The 17847-nt window shown below is 38.2% G+C and overlaps 1 protein-coding gene across 1 annotated transcript in view; it reads left to right on the forward strand.

Moving 5' to 3' along the window:
• The first annotated feature begins 590 nt into the window (after positions 1-590).
• Positions 591-17847, forward strand: part of NUP205 (nucleoporin 205) — a 47036-nt gene continuing 29779 nt past the window's right edge. The window contains exons 1-12 of the mRNA XM_048301494.1: positions 591-673; positions 3842-3984; positions 5008-5179; positions 6123-6267; positions 7122-7281; positions 8437-8665; positions 8822-8986; positions 9761-9936; positions 12892-13008; positions 14148-14285; positions 15363-15513; positions 16296-16501. Coding sequence (XP_048157451.1) covers positions 646-673; positions 3842-3984; positions 5008-5179; positions 6123-6267; positions 7122-7281; positions 8437-8665; positions 8822-8986; positions 9761-9936; positions 12892-13008; positions 14148-14285; positions 15363-15513; positions 16296-16501 — 1830 coding nt within the window. The 5' untranslated portion in view covers positions 591-645. The remainder of the gene's footprint in view (positions 674-3841; positions 3985-5007; positions 5180-6122; positions 6268-7121; positions 7282-8436; positions 8666-8821; positions 8987-9760; positions 9937-12891; positions 13009-14147; positions 14286-15362; positions 15514-16295; positions 16502-17847) is intronic.

A 17847-nucleotide genomic window follows, 5' to 3' on the forward strand; every position in this document is an offset into this window, starting at 1 on the left:
TGACTCTATTTTTTTAAGACTTCAACCAGAAACCAGAGAAGCTGAAGCCATCCTGGCAATATGTTTTTTTCAGTTAAAAAAATAAACTAAAATATTCTAATAAATGTATCTCCTAGTGCAGTGTCTGAATTCGGGTATTTAGCCGTATTCAGTGAAAACGGCTTATGGGGCAGGGCTTGGCTTGGAAGGAAAGACTCCCTTGAACGTGGCGTGGAAAGGGAAAGAAAAAAGGAACGGCACGGAATCGATGTGTTATTTACATCAGAGGAGCGAAGGCGGGAATGCAGAAGCCCGGCGCTCTCCCTTTCCCGCAGCCGCCTCGAGGCACAATGAACCATCAACGTGCAACTACAGGTCCCGTCAGCCCGGGCGCGGGGCTATCCCTGCCGCTGCCGGAGCCGCTGCCGGAGCCGCTGCCGGAGCCGCTGCCGGAGCCGCTGCCGGAGCCGCTGCCGGAGCCGCTGCCGGAGCCGCTGCCGGAGCCGCTGCCGGAGCCGCCTCGTGATCGGCACCAGCTGTGCTGTGCCGCAGCCAGCAAGGGCGGGAGCCGCGGCACGCCCGGCCCGGCCCCGCAGCCCGGCGGGCGGGGGTTGGCTGGGCCTTCCTCGGGCGCCGGCGCCGCGGTCGCGCCTCCCTCTCGCCAAGATGGCGGCTCCGTTGGCGGTAAATTCGGGTAAGAACAATCTGAGCGTGGGGCTGCGGCTTCTCCTCCGCCTCTCCCCGCGGCCGTCCCACTCCCCGGCCCTGCGCCTCTTCTCCGAGCCCGCGAAACCGGGGGCGGCCGCCCTGGGAAGGCCGGGTGTGCCGAGCTGGCTAGGGAAGGCCCGAGCAGGCGGCGGGGAAGGGCTGCGGGCGCCCGGTGCGCGGCGCGGTGTGCGGGCAGGCGGTGGGAGAGCGGCCTCCCGTGCGGCCGTGCCCGGGCTCGGGCCGCGCAGAGCTGCCCGGCGATGGAGCTCCGCGGTCAGAGCTGCCGCCGCGCCTGGCTGGTCCTGGCGGGGAGTCACACCAGGCTGCGAAGGCTTCCTTGGTTAGAGAGGACTGTGGTAACTCGGTGTACACGTGGTTACGCGTCACTTCGGTATTACGCTCATCTCTTAATGCTGTGTGGTGTAGGAGGCAAAAGAGAAATATATCCAGAATTTTGCTCAGTGGTGCACATGGAGTCTGGAAATGTGCAGCTGGTTTCTCATCCACTGAGTATTGCTAAGGACCTGGAAACCCTCACCGTCCCAATTGGAGGTTTTGTTATCACAGCTTGTGTCAGTTGCTGCTCGTCTTGTCCTGGGGTACCTCTGTCTCTGCTTTCTAAGTATAGTGCCATTCAGTAGTTAGAGAAAACAAAGCCCCCATCCCTCTTGAGCGTTCTTTTTGTAAGATTGAACCAGGTCAGTTCTTTCAGCTTCTCACTCATCCCGTTCTCTGGCTCATTATTTCTGTATCTTTCTCTGAGGAGCCCAAAAGTAGACACAGTGTGGGAGTGAAGGACTCTGAGGTGCCTAAATAATCACTTGCATCTGCTGGCTACAGCTGTTAATACAGCCTGAAGCCTGCAGGCAGCCTTTGCCATGAGCGTGTGCTGCTGACTGGTGTTCAGCTTCCTGCCTGCCAGGACACTTGGGTGTTTTTCTGTAAAGCTATTCTCCAGCAGCTTCCTTGGTCCCCAGCCTGTGCAGTGATTCTGTGTTGGGGGCAAAATGTTGCATTTATTATTGTTGAGCTTCATTAGGTTAATAGAAGGAGAATGGAGACCCTGTGGAAAAACAGTTGTCACTGGAGTATAGGCCAAAAGGTCTGTAAATAAGGTTTTGTATGTCAGTAGTGACAGTTAATAGTCACTATTAATTCTAGTTAATAGAATTAAAACCTCCATTTCCATGGCAAGCAAGGAACAAATTTTACAGAGAATATATTTTGATCTCACGGAATGGATTGCATCCCTGTAGCCTCACAGAAAGGCAGTAATAAAGCAAAGACTTTTCATAAAAAACTATGACTTTGTTGAAGTGAGGATTGGAGTAGTTCTAATGAGACTATTTAATAAATTACACAGCAAGAGAGTCTACAGCCTTATAATTAAAAAAACTAGGGGAAGAGGGAGTTTTTTAATGGGAAATATGGGAAAAATTAAAAGGGGATGTGGCACTAGAACTAAGGAAGAATTTGCCTTGGGTTATAGTATATTGTTTGTGGGAGCAGACATATCATGGTTGAGTCTATAACTTGGCAAAAAGTTCAGGTGTAAGTGTCAACTGCTGTTGTTGCCAAAAGAAGCAATGCAGCCTGTCCTTCCTTGCTGTCCCTAATGGGATGGTCAGCCTCTAAAACTAATAATAATAGAATGGCTTAAGTGGGAAAAAGTCAGCGTGGTCGCTAAAGTCCAACCTCTTCCCATCCCGGGTGGGATTCCTTTCTCTGCAATAATCCATCTTTGTGCCATCGCAGAGCAAACTGGGTTGTAGATGTGATCCTGCTGAAAATAAACTTTTTTTTGGATTAGGTTTTGGTTAGAGAAGTTAGATCCTTAATTTGTTCTAATGCCTTGCAGTACATGTGTTTGGGCTGGTGCAAAGCAATTATGTGGTAGGGACAAGAGCAAGCAAATGGGCCAGGGAAGTAGTTGAACAGTTTTTGGCAGACACTGTGGTTTGCTGCTGGTGTTTATTGGACTTGGTAATGTAATAAGAGTGAAAAGACAATTTCAAGTGGAAATAAGTCTCTGAACTCTGAAGTTATGTGGGAGAGTCAGTTATAGCTGAGTGTGAAATTATGCATCCAGTAGTAGCTGTTTCTAGGCAGGGGTAACATTGTACGCGTTAAAACACTGATGCTCAGAAAAGACGAATTTGTCCCTTTTTTACAGGCTGACCCAACACAGCCATACTGGCACTGCTAAATGTGCTGTCTCAGTCATTTTTAAATTCTCTGTAGCTACTCAGCATGAATGGCTTCACCAGTTAAGTGTGTAGATTTCACCATTTAAGTATGACAGTCTTTGATCTGACATTCTAGAGCTACTTTGAAGCCTGGGAGATTTGCATTTTGATTGTTGGGAGGGATATCAATTTTAGTTTGAGTAATCAAAGGAGTTTGTTCTCTCTTGACAGCCAATGTTTTTCTCTGATTAGTGAGGCAGGATTTTACACCCCTTCCAGATGACTTAGCTCAGTACACACTGGTTCATCTCTGACAAAGTAGGAGCAATAAGGGTGATTTAAATAGCTTGCTTTTGCTTAAACTGCTTTATGGTTTTCCCAACTTGCTCACTCAAGTAGTAATCTTTGGAAATGGTTGAAACCATTTTTCTTTAGCCATCTGCTCTCATGCGAGAGTATTTGTTTTGATTTGATGGGTTGTTTAGCTAATAGTGAAGGTAGTCCTTTTCTGGAGTATTCTGTAGAAGTGGTAGAGTCACAGTCCTGGAGGGATTTAGCAGACATGTTGATGTGGCGCTTGGGGACATGGTTTAGTGGTGGACTCGGCAGTGCCAGATTAATGCTTAAACTCTGTGATCTTGAAGGTCTTTTCTGACCGAATACCTGTATGGTAAGTATCCTTACAAGATGACTTTGAGCACCAGAATTTAGGTGCATACATCATCTTTTTTGATTCTTTTTTTGATTCTTTAAATGCAATTAAATTTTATATCAGACCATCGTTGTTGTTGGGGTTTTTTTGTGCCTTAAGAAAGGAAAATATACTTTTCTTGATGGGTGTAACAGTATACTGACATGCCAAGAGTAACAGTAAACTGAAAAAGAGTCTACTTATTGAAAACAGTGTATAAATAATTTGTTTTCTTCCTTTCTCTATTTCAAATACATTGTTTTATTTCTTCTTTTAGCTGCAAGCTTGTGGGGTCCATATAAGGACATATGGCAGACTGTAATGAATGCCATTTGGAAAAGGCAGCCTGAAGCTGTGCATCGTCTCGATCAAGTTTTAAAGAAGCACAAATCTGACTTCATTTCTCTCTTCAGAAATCCGGTACTGGACTAATGCTCGCTTCTGGAATGAGTTGGAGAGTTGATGATTTGCTCTGTCTTATATTGTTGTCTTACATGCCATTTTAGACCCTGACCATTCTTTTCATGTGACATTTTTACAGTACATAATATAGATGTGTTATATCAGTCTTGTTCTGCTGTAAGAATACATATAGTATTAAGTGGGAGAAAATAATACATACATATTATTTTGTATCTTCTACAGAGAGTTTTATCTGTGATGTATTTTTTTCTCTCATTATTTGAGTGCTGTTTTGAAAGCAGTAGTAAAAGTATCTAATGATCCATCAGTCAGATATTAACTTTTTTCGTTACTCTTGTGTATCTGAAATAAAGCACAAAGCTATTTTGTCTTGTTTTGCTCATGTTCCAGTCAGATTAACAAACACACAAAACAGGTGAATTTAAAAAATACAGAATGTGTCTTGTTTGGAATGCCAGATAATGTGAAAAGACTCCCTGTTCCCTGGCTGGTGGATCATAAAGGAGTAACTAGAAATACATCTTCTTTCAGGGGTGTTATTTCTTCAGTAGTGGATGGCTTTTTTTAACTGATAGCTATAGAGTTTCATCAGTATATTTTAGCATCTCAGTTTAATGGAAAAAGAATGATGTAGAAAATAGTTGGGAGTAACACAACAGTTCTGAGCAACAACCCAGATGTCTTTCACTGAGTTGATACCAATTCCTGTTGAGAATTGCATCAAAGTATACTTTCAACTTCTATTATTTTGAGTAAACTAAATGTCAGCACCGATTGTATAAGATTATTTTTCGTACGTTCCTAAAGGGACTCTGCTCTCCAAGCATGAAGCATTTTTAGGATGCCTTTACTCTCTTTGTTTAAAAATACTGCCTTTGTTTTTATGATGATGACCTATCCTGACAGAAGTGTATTTGTGAGGAAGGATTAACGTGTAAAGCTGTATTCAGTATTTGATCTTGCCATTCTGAATAACTTCTGATTGTTTGAAAGATTGAAACTTGCTTGTTTCTCTTGCAGCCAAAAAATGTTCAGCAGCATGAGAAAATTCAGAAAGCAAGCACAGAAGGAGTTGCTATCCAGGGTCAGCAGGGAACTAGGCTTTTGCCAGAGCAGCTCATCAGAGAAGCCTTTATCCTCAGTGACCTCTTTGATATTGGAGAGTTGGCAGCTGTTGAGCTCCTTCTAGCTGGTGAGAAGGGAAAATATTTAAGAGCTGGAGAAATGCAGCTTAAATAGGGCCTTCTTATTTAAGTGTATGTTTAATGTAAATGCATGATGCAGTGAAGGCCTTAGCTTCCTAACACAGAATGTTCGTAAAAAGAAATCTGTTCTCACTGTAATGTCATATGATAGCAGTGTTCTGATCCCTAATGTTTGTACACTCAGCTATTGCAAAAGGGGAATATTCTGAGGAAGTCTTACTATTTACTTTCTATATCATTGAATTTAAACATAAATAAAACATGACTGAGAAGTTTTCCACAAAGCAGTGTGATAGATACTGATTCTTCAAATTATGTATTAGTTATGCATTGCTGTGTGACTCTGTAGTCTAATAACTGATTAGTAAGAGAAATATTCTGGAGAGTGACACATTCTTTGCAGGTAGAAGATTGATTTCAGAGTTATTAAGTTATAATTGTTAGTCGTTATTACTAGCTACTGTTCGTTAACTTGAAAAGTTCTTTAAAGAAGTAGCTTGCAAATTTGTTGCCTTTGGAAAGCCATCTTCAAGTCAGCCTCACTTTCTCTTTTGAACTTAAATTTTCAATGTAATTTCAGATAGAAAACTTAATTTTGAATAAAAGATACTTCTATGATAATCAGCTTGAATTGATTATTAAGATGGGTACATATCAGTGGCAAATACCATTTGGACTAGGATATTTATGGACTTGCACTTTAAAACAATTTTTGTATGTTTTAAAAGTTAAATATTAATTTTATCAATAGCACCCAAAATATCTGGGATTTCTTTTAAGTGTCTGAAACAAATCAAAGTGATAGTGAATAACCACACTTACTTTGAATGCGGTATTTGTATTTCAATTAGAAATACAAAGGTTTAGAGCTGTTATCAAGGCTTGTATGTTCAGCTTTCTTTGACTATTCTGTGGATTTTCACTCACTAGGAGAACACCAGCAGCCTCATTTTCCTGGCCTTACAAGAGGTCTAGTGGCAGTTCTTTTGTACTGGGATGGAAAAAGATGCATTGCCAATTCACTACGAACCCTCATCCAGTCACGCCAAGGCAAGACATGGACATTGGAACTCAGGTCTGTATCAGGGCAATGAGCTGATCAAAGTTCTTTGTTTTGAGTGCTTTTAGGACTGATTAGACTAGAGGGAATATGTATAGTCTCAAATTTGCTTGTTTCTCATAACCTGATGCAGCTGCTTTCATGTTTGTTTTTTAAACAGAATCATTTTTTGCACATATTTTTATTGGATTATAAGGATATCTATTTTACTTCCATTTCTTTCATGCTACTTCACCTTTTGACAGTATTTTGCTTCAGACATCCTCCCAGTCATTGTTGCTCTAACTAGTGGTGATTGCTCAGTATTTGAGAACCCTGCTGTTTTCTGACTTTCTGTGTACCACAAAAGAGAATTGTTCTCCTACCTTTACTTAGAAGGAATGTAGCATCTGCTGGTGAACATTGTATGCTAGTGGTTTTTGCCTTGAAAAAGAAAGCAGTGCACACTGCTTGCTTCCAGTGCACAATGATTGGTTGGCTAGAGAAAGATGAAAAGATGTGTTCTGAGGGCAGTGTCTGGACAATTGCATTTACTAGTAAGAAAGAGCCTGTGAGTTTGTGATCTGTGTGCATCTTATATGTAGTACTTTTTCCTTTTAATAGAAATCTTAAGTACCTGATCCCTGTTGTATTCTCATATTCCATGTTCTTGAACCTACAGCTACCTAAAGACTTTGTACCCATTCAGCATAATGGTTTGGGACTGCACTGCTTACTGATTAGCAATGCACGTTTAGTTGCTCTCTGTATGTAAATTATTTGTACATTTTTTTGTCATCAAATATGTTTGATGGGATTCATTATTTTAAACGTCCTTTGTGACTGGAAAGCTATGATTAATTGTTAAATTTATATTCTTTCCATTATAGTCAAGAGTTAATTTCCATGACAACACGCTTTACAGATGACCTAATGGAGCAGGGTTTGACTCAGAAGATCCTTACACTTGTGTCTCACATTGATTTGAACAATGAATTTGATAAACTCCAGAGAGAGCGAGGATTGGGCAGTGAGAAGCATCGTAAAGAGGTAAAATTCACCAAGCATGGATATTCTTCTGTGTTACTGAACACATTAGAATAGACTACAGAGAATTCTTTACCTTTGCACACAGTCTGCTGCTGTCTGAGGTCACAGGTACTGCTCCACAGCTTGTGCAATATCAGTGTGGGATTCACTTTGCTTCCTGGATTTCTATTTTACTGTTGCTCCCAGATGCTAGGGCATGCCTTATTTTTAGTGAAGAACTGTAACAGTAAAAATCTAAGCCTAGTATTTACACTATGTGTAAATTTCTTTTTTTTTTAAATTCTGAAGTCTGTATTTTAAGTTATCAGCACCACCATTATCCACACTATTGGCATAAGAAAAGTGAACTAATTCACAAATTATTAACACAGATTGAAACCAAGTTGAGTCAGGTGAATAATTCTCTTAATAATCCCATTGTGTTAATATGAACAGAAGCATTTCTAATAGTCAAATAAAATTGCTTGAAAATACATTGTCATCTTTGTAATTCTTGAACTTAATTGACACTGTGACTAACTGCAGCATATTTTTTTCTAGCAGGAAGATTTTAAACATTATTGTTTTAAATTTTGAACTCCTTTCTAATGGGCGATCTGCCTAAAAATCGTTGTGTAATAATAAATCAATTTATTTTCCACTGAATAAAGAACTAGTCTGACACTTTTGCTATGAACCTAGAAACTATGGAAAGAATATCCTTCTCATTTGTCTTAAATTACCTTAATTTACCTTAGTTTCACCTTAGGATTCATTTTTTGGGGCAAGGGGAAGGCTGACTGTATCTGGGGTAACTGCCAGTGCAGTTGTGTAATTAGAGACAGGAAGTGTGACTTCTGTGTGATACATTTATAGCTATGTAAATTCTGTGTAGATTGATGTCTCCTGCCCTTGACAGGGATGCTGGTTTGTGTGTAGTCATAGTCCCAAGGTATCTACTCGCACCTCTCATGAAATATGTGGGAATATAAATGCAATTGACAAGCAGAAGTGTCCTTTTGTTGTTTAGCACGTAAACACAGCATTTTCTGTAGCTGCTGTCTTTAGAGTGATTTTTAGTTTAAGCTAGTCATCATGATTGACTGAGAAGGACAAATTGAACCTGTTACCAGAATAGGTATATTCACTGGATTTTTTTTGTTTTGTCTTTTAAAGGTTTCTGATCTCATTAAAGAGTGCCGACAGTCCTTGGCTGAAAGTCTCTTTGTCTGGACCTGTCAGTCACCTCTGAGCAAGGACGACACTCTAATCCTCATAAGTTACCTGGAGAAGGTAACAGTGGAAGCGGACGGCTCGTTGGATGGCGTGAACTTGTCTCTTCTCATGGCTCTCCTTTACTGCTTTGATGTCAGCTTTCTGGAACAAGGTGCAGAGGATCGTGAAGGTAACGCTGGCAGCATTCCCAGAGGTTACGTCATACAAATGGATAAATTGTTGTTTAAGCAATTTTATTATTGATCAGTAACAAATTGGTGAAAAAACCCGTGCAAAATCCTACATTTGTTTACTGGGTATTGGTTTTGTATTTTTGTTGTTGAAGACTTGATGCACCGACTCCCTCTGCTAGCAGAACGACAGTACATAGCAACGATCCACACTCGGCTTCAGGAGTCTCAGCCCTGGAAATTGCCAGGCCTGCAAGCTACTGTTAGATTAGCCTGGGCACTGACGTTGCGGGGAATATCCCAATTCTCTGATGTGACAGGTAAATTACTCTAAAGTTCAGTTGCTGCATATTGGTATTCAGAGCTTGCAAGTGCTGTAAGTCAAAGGATCTATTACCTTTCTGAAGTGTTATTATTTACCTTTATGATAAAATCACTGTTAACACTTATGTAAAGCTTTCTCTGTATTTGATTTTGGTTGTCGAGAATTGAATTGCTCTGAAACGTACACAGATATAGCAGTAATTATTTACTAGACAGTAGTAGTGTCTCATTGAAGTGAAAGAGATTTTAATGTACTGGAAAACTCAAGGATTTCATTTTCAGCTTTAGTATAATTTGAATGCTTAAATTCAGAGTAAGTTCCTGATTGTGTTTTTTTACATCTGTAGACGTCAGGCCTCAGTATCTTGAGAGGACAAATCTATTTATAGTTTTCTTTTTTCCTCTCTGAGCTTCACAAGCTTTCCAGCTTTCTTCTAGGTCAAAATTGAGTCTACTTCAAAATATCTGTTAAAGAAAATGCAAACATTATATTTAATGTTTAATTAAGGTTGGTTTGTGATTCTTGGTTCACTACCTTAGCTATTTTTGGGTAAATGGATATGCACTGTAACATTTTTTAAAGCAGAAAGTTGAGGTCATCATCTGCCATTAATTGTTTTTTCTACTGTACAGGAGAACAATAGACTGAAAAAAAGACAAGAGTTGATAGAAGCATGTAAATTTTCATGTCAGCTGTGTATCCTGAAATATATTTGTTTGGTAAAAGATCGTTATTTACTTTATCTGCTCTTGTGAATTTTGTTGCCCAGCTCTTGCAGAATTCACTGAGGCAGATGAGGCAATGGCAGAACTAGCGATCGCTGATTACGTTTTCCTCTTCCTGACTGAATCTGTTGTGGCATCTGAAAATTTCTACCATGAGGAATTTTACATTCGCAAAATTCATAACCTTGTCACAGACTTCCTTGCACTCATGCCAATGAAAGTAAGTTGGTTGTGTGAATAGCACTTATTGAGAAATATTATTTCTAATATTTGGTCAAGGTAGCATAGAGAGATTCAGACATAAGCCTCAGCTTCAGAAAACTTCTTCACTTTGTAGAAGCCATAATGTTCGGGGTTTGTTTTCCACGCTGAAGTAGAATGTGTGTTTTAAAACACTTCAGTGTGGTGAGATTTGCAAAACAAGCTTTTATGGTCGTCGTGGTGTTTGTTTTACATGATTAAAATTTAAATGAATGCTGAAATTGATGGCTATGCATGTACGTATTGATTTTTTTAATATATTTTTATCATTTGATACAGACAGTAGTGTAACCTAAATTGAGTTATGGTTTTTGTCCCTCATTTTTAGTTTATTCTTTTGCTAATGGTCTTTTCCACATTTTAGGGGAGGGATTCTGCTTTTTTGGTAGTATCAATTGTTGTGAAAATAAGCAACTGTTTTCAGTCTAAGAGAAATGCTGCAAAAGGATTTTTAAAGAATTACAAGTTTCATTTGTGCAAGATCTTGTAATTAGACACAGAAAATCAAAATTCCATGGAAACACTTCTATTTAATTAATGGAGGCTTTATTTTATGACCTTCATTGTGTTGAGCTGTATTTGGAGTTGCCAAATAATTACCTTTTTCAGTGTGCAAAAAGGATTTTAAAAAGTATTTTTTTCATTATAACCTTACAGAATGTGAACAATATTGGCAGGAGAAGCAATATTTGAGCCTCGTGAACCTTTAAGGGCATATATAAACACATAGACAGCTTTGAGGTCTAATCCTAGTTTATTTATAATTTGTTGGTGTTGCATGTTGTTTTCTCAAGCTTTTTTTAAAGCACATCCATAGAACAAATGTAATGTCAGTTCCACCAGGTTCATATTGATAAATTACTGCTATATTTATGCTGCAACAGCTGCCTGCACCCAACACTTACCATTTTTTAAGAGGCTTTGGACATCGTTTGAAAGATGCACACAATGGTGATTTTTGTAATGCAGACACAGTAGCCCTTGGGAATATTTTGAATATATGGGGAATATGTGAGGAATATTTATGGAATACCCTTAAACAATTGGGTGCAAACAAGTGTGGAACTGAGGACCTTTTTTTGAGACAATTCATTGAATGGTATTGCTTTACAAAAGAAGTGTCTCTCTATAATTACATGGGTGGCTGCAGAATGACCCTGACTGAAGTTTCTGCCATATTAAATTTAGAACATATGTGACCCTGTCTCCTGTAGCTGCAGAACTGCCTGAAAATCCCAAGGCAGTAGCTTGATTTGTTGGTATATCTTATCTTCATTTCATTATGGACTCGGATACTTTATCTTTGGGAAGAATATTTCTTTTCCACTTGAGTTTTTTTTCCCCTCAGATATACAGTTGGTTGTAGCTAACGCCTGAAGATGAAGAGAGATGTTTATTACATGTAGGATTTTGTAATACAGGATATAAGCCAAAATGAGACCATTGACTTGTATTCTAGTTTGCTAGAGGCCAGTACTAGTTGTTTCACAGGAAAGACTTTGTTAGTAGGCAATTGGGATATAGCCCTACGAGGCAACTTTTTGTCTTAACTGCTGTTAGGTAGTGGTTGGCTTATGTCCTCAGCTATTTCTACTGAATCTCAAATTTTAGGTAAAAAGAAGTGTCTGTTTTGTGCAATCTTTATTTTGCTTTGTGTATCTGTGTGACTTTTGTTCGGTTTTATTTAAATCTCAAAGTCAGCATTTTAATTAATTCTTGTGCATAATTTTAGCATTTATGCTGCTTGCCAGTGATGATTTGGGTAAATCTTTTTGTTGACTGCATTGCATTCATTCAGAACTTGATAATTAGCTTTAGTACCTCAAATAATTAATCATTTAACTTATCAACATTCAGTTTTGTCCTTGTTCAGTTAGTGTACTGATTTAGGTAGTTTGCTTTGACCCTTTCCACTGTTACTTCTAGTTTTTAATCTTTATTATTATTACTTTTTAACTGTTTTTTCCTGATGAAACGCAATTATTTTGCTGCTCATTCAGTTTCACACATTGAGATATATTATAGACCATGAACTAGTCTCTGTTGACTGTCACCATGTTCTATTTTTTATGTGTTGAATTGGTTGCTTGCTTCTGTTTCTTGTTCTTCAGTGTCTCCTTAATATTTAACTAAACTTAACTTTTAATCTCATCTCTTTGCTTTCTATAAGCCTCTGTTGGGGTCTCATGTCAAAAGCTTTTTGAATTTAAAATTAAATGTCAGCTGGTTTTTGTTTAGTAATTAGCTTTTTCAGCACAAAGAAGTTTAGGATGCTGATTAAATGGCTACTTTTAAAAAAAATTGCTGCTGTTCTTCTTGCTCTTCTCTCTTGTTTTTCCTGTGGTGTTTATTGACATGTGATAATGCTTCTAGTTGAGACAGATTAACTCCAAAGTGGGATCAGTGCAGAACTTTTCAAGTCATAAAGTAGCTGCAAGTAAATTAGTCTTTAATGGTGAAGGAAGGTGCTATCCGCAGATCTGTATACAGGAATCAATATTTTGCGTTGTTTCATGTTTCTTTTCACTCCTTGTGAATAATGATCCAGCATTCTTTGAACCTAAACTGTCTAGCTTTTAAATTAAAAGGAGGAAAAGGATCTACCTTTTGGGGCCAAACCAAAGTATCTGGTGAAGTCAGTTAGGAAAAACTTCTGTGATATAAGTTCAGGGCTTTTGCTATGTGCTGAGGGCTTTGGCAGTAAGCAAGTGATTGACTATAACTTTGAGTGCAAGCTTTTGGGGAGGAGTGAGGATTGAAAAAATAGAAAATGGAGTGTTCTTGTCATGTTTGTGCAAGTACATTTGCTTTCTTAGTTTTAATTGGCCATATAGACAATTCCATTATTTCTTTCTGTTTCATTCTTAGCTAAATATAGACCACTGTTTCCTTTTCCACTTCATAAATCCTGTAGGTGAAACAGCTGAGAAATCGTGCTGATGAAGATGCTCGCATGATCCACATGAGTATTCAGATGGGTAACGACCCACCTATTTCCCTTCGGAGAGATCTGGAGCATTTAATGCTTCTAGTAAGCCTTATTTTCTTCTAAATTACTGTCAAAAATAATGATTGTGACTTTCATTTGTTATCTGAAAGCCCGTGTCTCAATGGTACCATATGGTGCTGGATCTTTCCCTTTTGGGATTAATTTTTTTTCCTTAAGTATAGACACTTCTCTATAATTTTTCATAAGAAGGAATTAATTTACTGTCTTGGTTTCTGATGTTAATGTCACGTAATTATTTTTTAGTAAGTAAATAGTGCATTGTTCCTTATGTCTTAGAGGTTTTACTCCACTGTTGACAATTACTCTGATAAATAATTGAAATGTTTAAATAATTTTCATGTGTTGATATATTTGTAATGAGAATTTTAGAAGACTGTTTTGTATTTGCTGTAGAGTAGGCTCGGTAAGGTGACTCCATGAAGGCTAGTGGAATTACAAATTCCCTGATTGCAGTAGAGTTTTGACCATAAATGTACATTTAAAAGAAAAATTTTTTTTTTTCATATTTTTAATAAAATAAAACCAAAATAGAACGGAAATAAAAATAATTCTATTTGTTTAAATATTAGCTATTAAGGTTACTTAACTGCACTTTACAAAAAATCCATATTGGCAAACAGATTTGCATATTGAACTGAGGTGTTTTGTATTTTCTGATAACTTAAAAACTTGTATTATTAGTCTTTTCCAAAGATGCTCCCTTAGGTTATTAGCAGGAAAATCTGTAGTGAAATGCTTTCTTAAGCAGCTCAGAGAGATATAGTGAACTTAAATAAAGAACTAGAAATAAAAATTTACTTGGAGAAATTTGTATGTTCACTGGCTAACTTGTAAAATTAATATATAAAGGTAGGCATATGGTTATTTAAGGAGAAATGACACTGCTTTCTTAGCGATGATTTAATCCATAATAATTAAATAGAAAGTTATTATGTTTTCACTGATATGTGCATTTTGAATTTTGCTGGCTGTCACTAGTTCTGATACTGTTATTTAGAAGCTGTCATTTTCAGAAGGTTTTAAGAACTAGAACACCAGCCCTGGGATGCTTTGCCTCTCAGATGTGTTTAGCGAATCTAGAAGCAGTGCTTACTGTTGGAAGTAATTGGTTTTTTCTTCCTGGAGAGGATACTTTTCTAACACCTTCCTTTTCCTGACAGATCGCTGAGTTGTACAGGAAAGACCCCTTTAATCTGGAGCTTGCTCATGAGTACTGGTGTCCGTCGGAGCCCCTGCAGACATCCACCATCATGGGCTCCTACCTTGGGGTAGCTCACCAGCGGCCCCCTCAGCGCCAGGTTATCTAGATTTTCTTGACTAACTACTAGTAACTTGAAACTAAAGTAACAAAAACCCTCAAGCAACAAAATTTTTGGTATCCTTATTACAGATAGCCTCTAAGAAGACCTTAGCCTTTTTCAGTGGCTTATCTGCATGTCTCCTGCTCTGTATGGCGTGGGTGTTGTTGCTTGCCATAAAATTAGCTACTGCCAGCCATTCGTGGCTGTCAATAAACTTAGAAAGAAAGAGTACTAACAAACCTCTGTGAAAATGTTATTTAGGTTTGATCTGTTACAGTTGCTAAATGGATTCTGATAGTTCTCTTGTGTTTTTTGTCTGATGACTTCTACATGCCTTTTTCATGTAACTGAGAAATTAAATTCCTCAGCTGTAAAAAAAAACTTTATTAACTGCAGTTGATAGTATTTTAGGGGTAAAAATCCTAAGAATATTTTAATTATTCAAAGTTCAAAAATTATAGTCCATAAGAGACAGAACTTAAAATTAGAGTGATGAAACAATCTAAGCAGACAAAGCAGACATTCCAAAACTCTTTGGATACCTGGGGTGCTGTCAGCCCTCAATGCTTCTTGAAGGACTGTGCAGTGCTAGGCAAAACCTAGTACGAGACAAATCAGACACATCCCAACACCCACACAGAATGCTGGCAACTTGAATTATGGCCAGGTGCAATCTGAAGCAGCCTAATGTGACCCTGAAAGGAACCACTGTGTGTGAGTTACTGACAAGCACACTGGATTCTTTCCTGGTCTCACTTACCTTGCATTGTGAGATGTGCTAATAATACTCCTGTGGAACTTTTGGGAGCTGAAGTAAATTTTATCACTAGAAATACAGAATTTGAGAGTTAGTATACTTTGCAGTCACGAGTTATTTTGTTTAGTTCCTCTTTCAAACATGTCTAACTGAATAGGCCAGTCTGCAAAGGAACTTTTTTAAAATTGGAGTTGTCATTCCTGTCTACCCTGCCCTGATTACATTAGAATCTGTTCTCTGACTTTCGCTGCCTAATGTTTTCCTAAAATACTCAGATTTACCTTTTTTTTTTAAACACTGATCTTTATTTGTTCTAGGTTGTCTTGTCAAAGTTTGTTAGGCAAATGGGAGATCTACTTCCTTCCACAATTTACATCCCATACTTGAAAATGCTGCGGGGACTGGCTAGTGGGCCTCAGTGTGCTCATTACTGCTTTAGTTTGCTAAAAGTCAATGGCAGTAGTCATGGTAAGAGAAGTGACCCTTCAGCTCTTTTCTCAACTCCTGTTCTTTCGAGACGTGCAAAGACTTACTTGAGATGAATTGTGGCCTCATGCTTTTAACATTTTATTATTAGTACAAAGATGAAGTTGGAAGGCTTTACTTGAAAGTGTAGTCTGATTAAAAAAACCTAGCAGATAAGGTAATTAGGTGGCTGAGCACCTTAGCAAGCAATTTACCTAGTGAAAGAATGCTTTTTTTTTTAAAAAACACCATGTCTTACACCATAAGAAATGCAGAATATCAGTGTTGCTTATTGTAAAACAAAAAATGAGTCATGTCTTAAAGTTAGCTATATTTACAAAATATACAATGTAACTTTCCTGAGCTGACTTTGTTCAGAAGCACTTTGTTCAGTTAGAATTTTTTGATACATGTAATACAATACCACTTTCTCAAAGTAAGAGATGCTGGTCAGTCCTGTGTTTTGCCTTCATTTTGCATTGGTCAAATTATAAAAAAACTCCCTACTTTGAAGATACAAATAATGCTGCAAAGATTCCAGTTCATAAACCAGAAAACTTATTTGTACTAGTTTTTCATATTAGCACCTTTCTGTCTCAAAAAAAACCCCATAAACAAGCAAAAATGCCCAAACCAAAATGATTAATTTTGGAAACAGTAACTTTTCTTTGAACTTTACTTTTTCCTTTAGATAAGAAAGTTCTCCTTCTAAATTTAGCTACCCTGCTTTTCACCCTGTGAAAGAGTCAAAAGAAAATCTTGTCACCTGTTTGTCATTTTTCTAGCGGAAAACATCCAAGGAGCAGGTGGCAGTCCTGTCTCCTGGGAGCATTTCTTCCACTCTTTGATGCTTTATCATGAGCACTTAAGGAAAGACTTGCCAAGTGCAGACAGTGTCCAATACCGTCACCTGCCTCTCCGAGGCATCACACAGAAAGAACAGGATGGATTGATTGCATTTTTACAGCTGACCACTGTTATAGTCAATTGGGTAAGTAACCTTTTATTTAGTTTTCTTTGTTAATACTTTTTTTTCCTTGTGAATCATCATCATTCAGCTGCGAAATTCTCCTTGACTGAAAAAGTATGTAAGGAAAATTTACCTAGCAGTTGTCATTTTATTAGTGAATTCTAAAAGTATGGGAAACATCAGGAGTAACTGTAATGACCAAACATTGAAGGTGTAGGTGAAGCAGAAAGAGATGATGCCCTTTCCTGTGTTGCTAGTATTGCTGATTTTCTTGCTTTCTTGACTCTGGTGGTGGTAATGGAGATGTCTTTCAGAAGTGAGGTATGTCCGCAATAAATCACTAAGAAGTAGGAAAGTTCTTTGCCTTTATTTACGAGCTTGAAATAACAAAAGTAATAGTTGTATTCAAAAGGAAGTGGTAGAATTTTGATAAGGAAGCTGATCAGCTGTGAAACTTGCCTCCAGGGTTATGATTTAAAATGTCCCCAAACCAAGGGTGTAAAATGTTTTGAATGAATTGACTGGAAGAGGATTCCAGGAGAATAAGACTGCAATGCATAATTTTGTATTGTGGGTTGTCTGTGTAATTCTGAGTAGTGTGGAATTCTGCTCTTAAATACCCACCAGACTTTGCAGCCTAAAAATTCTATGACATAGTGAGATAGCCTTGGTTTTGCTGACACAAACACGAGTCAGATCAGTAAAACTAAATATTTTGAAAATCATCTTTGGTGGTAAAGATAATGGGGTGATCCTGTGTGAGCTGTAATATCAGCATTGGACATACATGGAGAAAAGGGAACTCTTAAAACTAGTATTTCCTGACATCATCAAATCATAATTTGGGATGAAGATAAATTTGTTCTAAGGATGCAGGGAATTACCATGTGATGAGGCTAAATGCTTGTTCCTGTCCAGTGGTTCTTCTCAGAGTCTCTAGTGAGCTTACATGAGCGATGATCCTGTTCTTAGACTAAAATTGCTACAAGTTCCTAGCAAATGTCCAATGCAGTGTCAGTTCATAGAAATATATGGATATAGGAATATATAGAAAGTATGTAATAGAAATACTAATAAAAGTCCCTCTACCCATGCTTGAAAAAGTTGCTGAAGTACTTAGACTAATTCCATGAATGTGTGTCCACTAAAAAAAAGTGGGTTGTTATAAGATGCTTGTATTATCCAAATAATCTTTCTGTGTGGATAGGCACAATTTAGTGCTTGTAAGTCCTTATACTCGGCTTTTTGTTTAACTAAAATGGTTGGCTTTGGAATTGTCTGCTTTTCTTTTGACATTTTGCATACCTTCAGGTACAAAGCGGAGTCTGAACTGAACTGTGAATTAGAGACTGTAAGACATGAGAAAC

This window comes from Corvus hawaiiensis, chromosome 4 (genome assembly GCF_020740725.1).
Source record: "Corvus hawaiiensis isolate bCorHaw1 chromosome 4, bCorHaw1.pri.cur, whole genome shotgun sequence".
In the NCBI taxonomy this organism is placed as follows: Eukaryota; Metazoa; Chordata; class Aves; order Passeriformes; family Corvidae; genus Corvus; species Corvus hawaiiensis.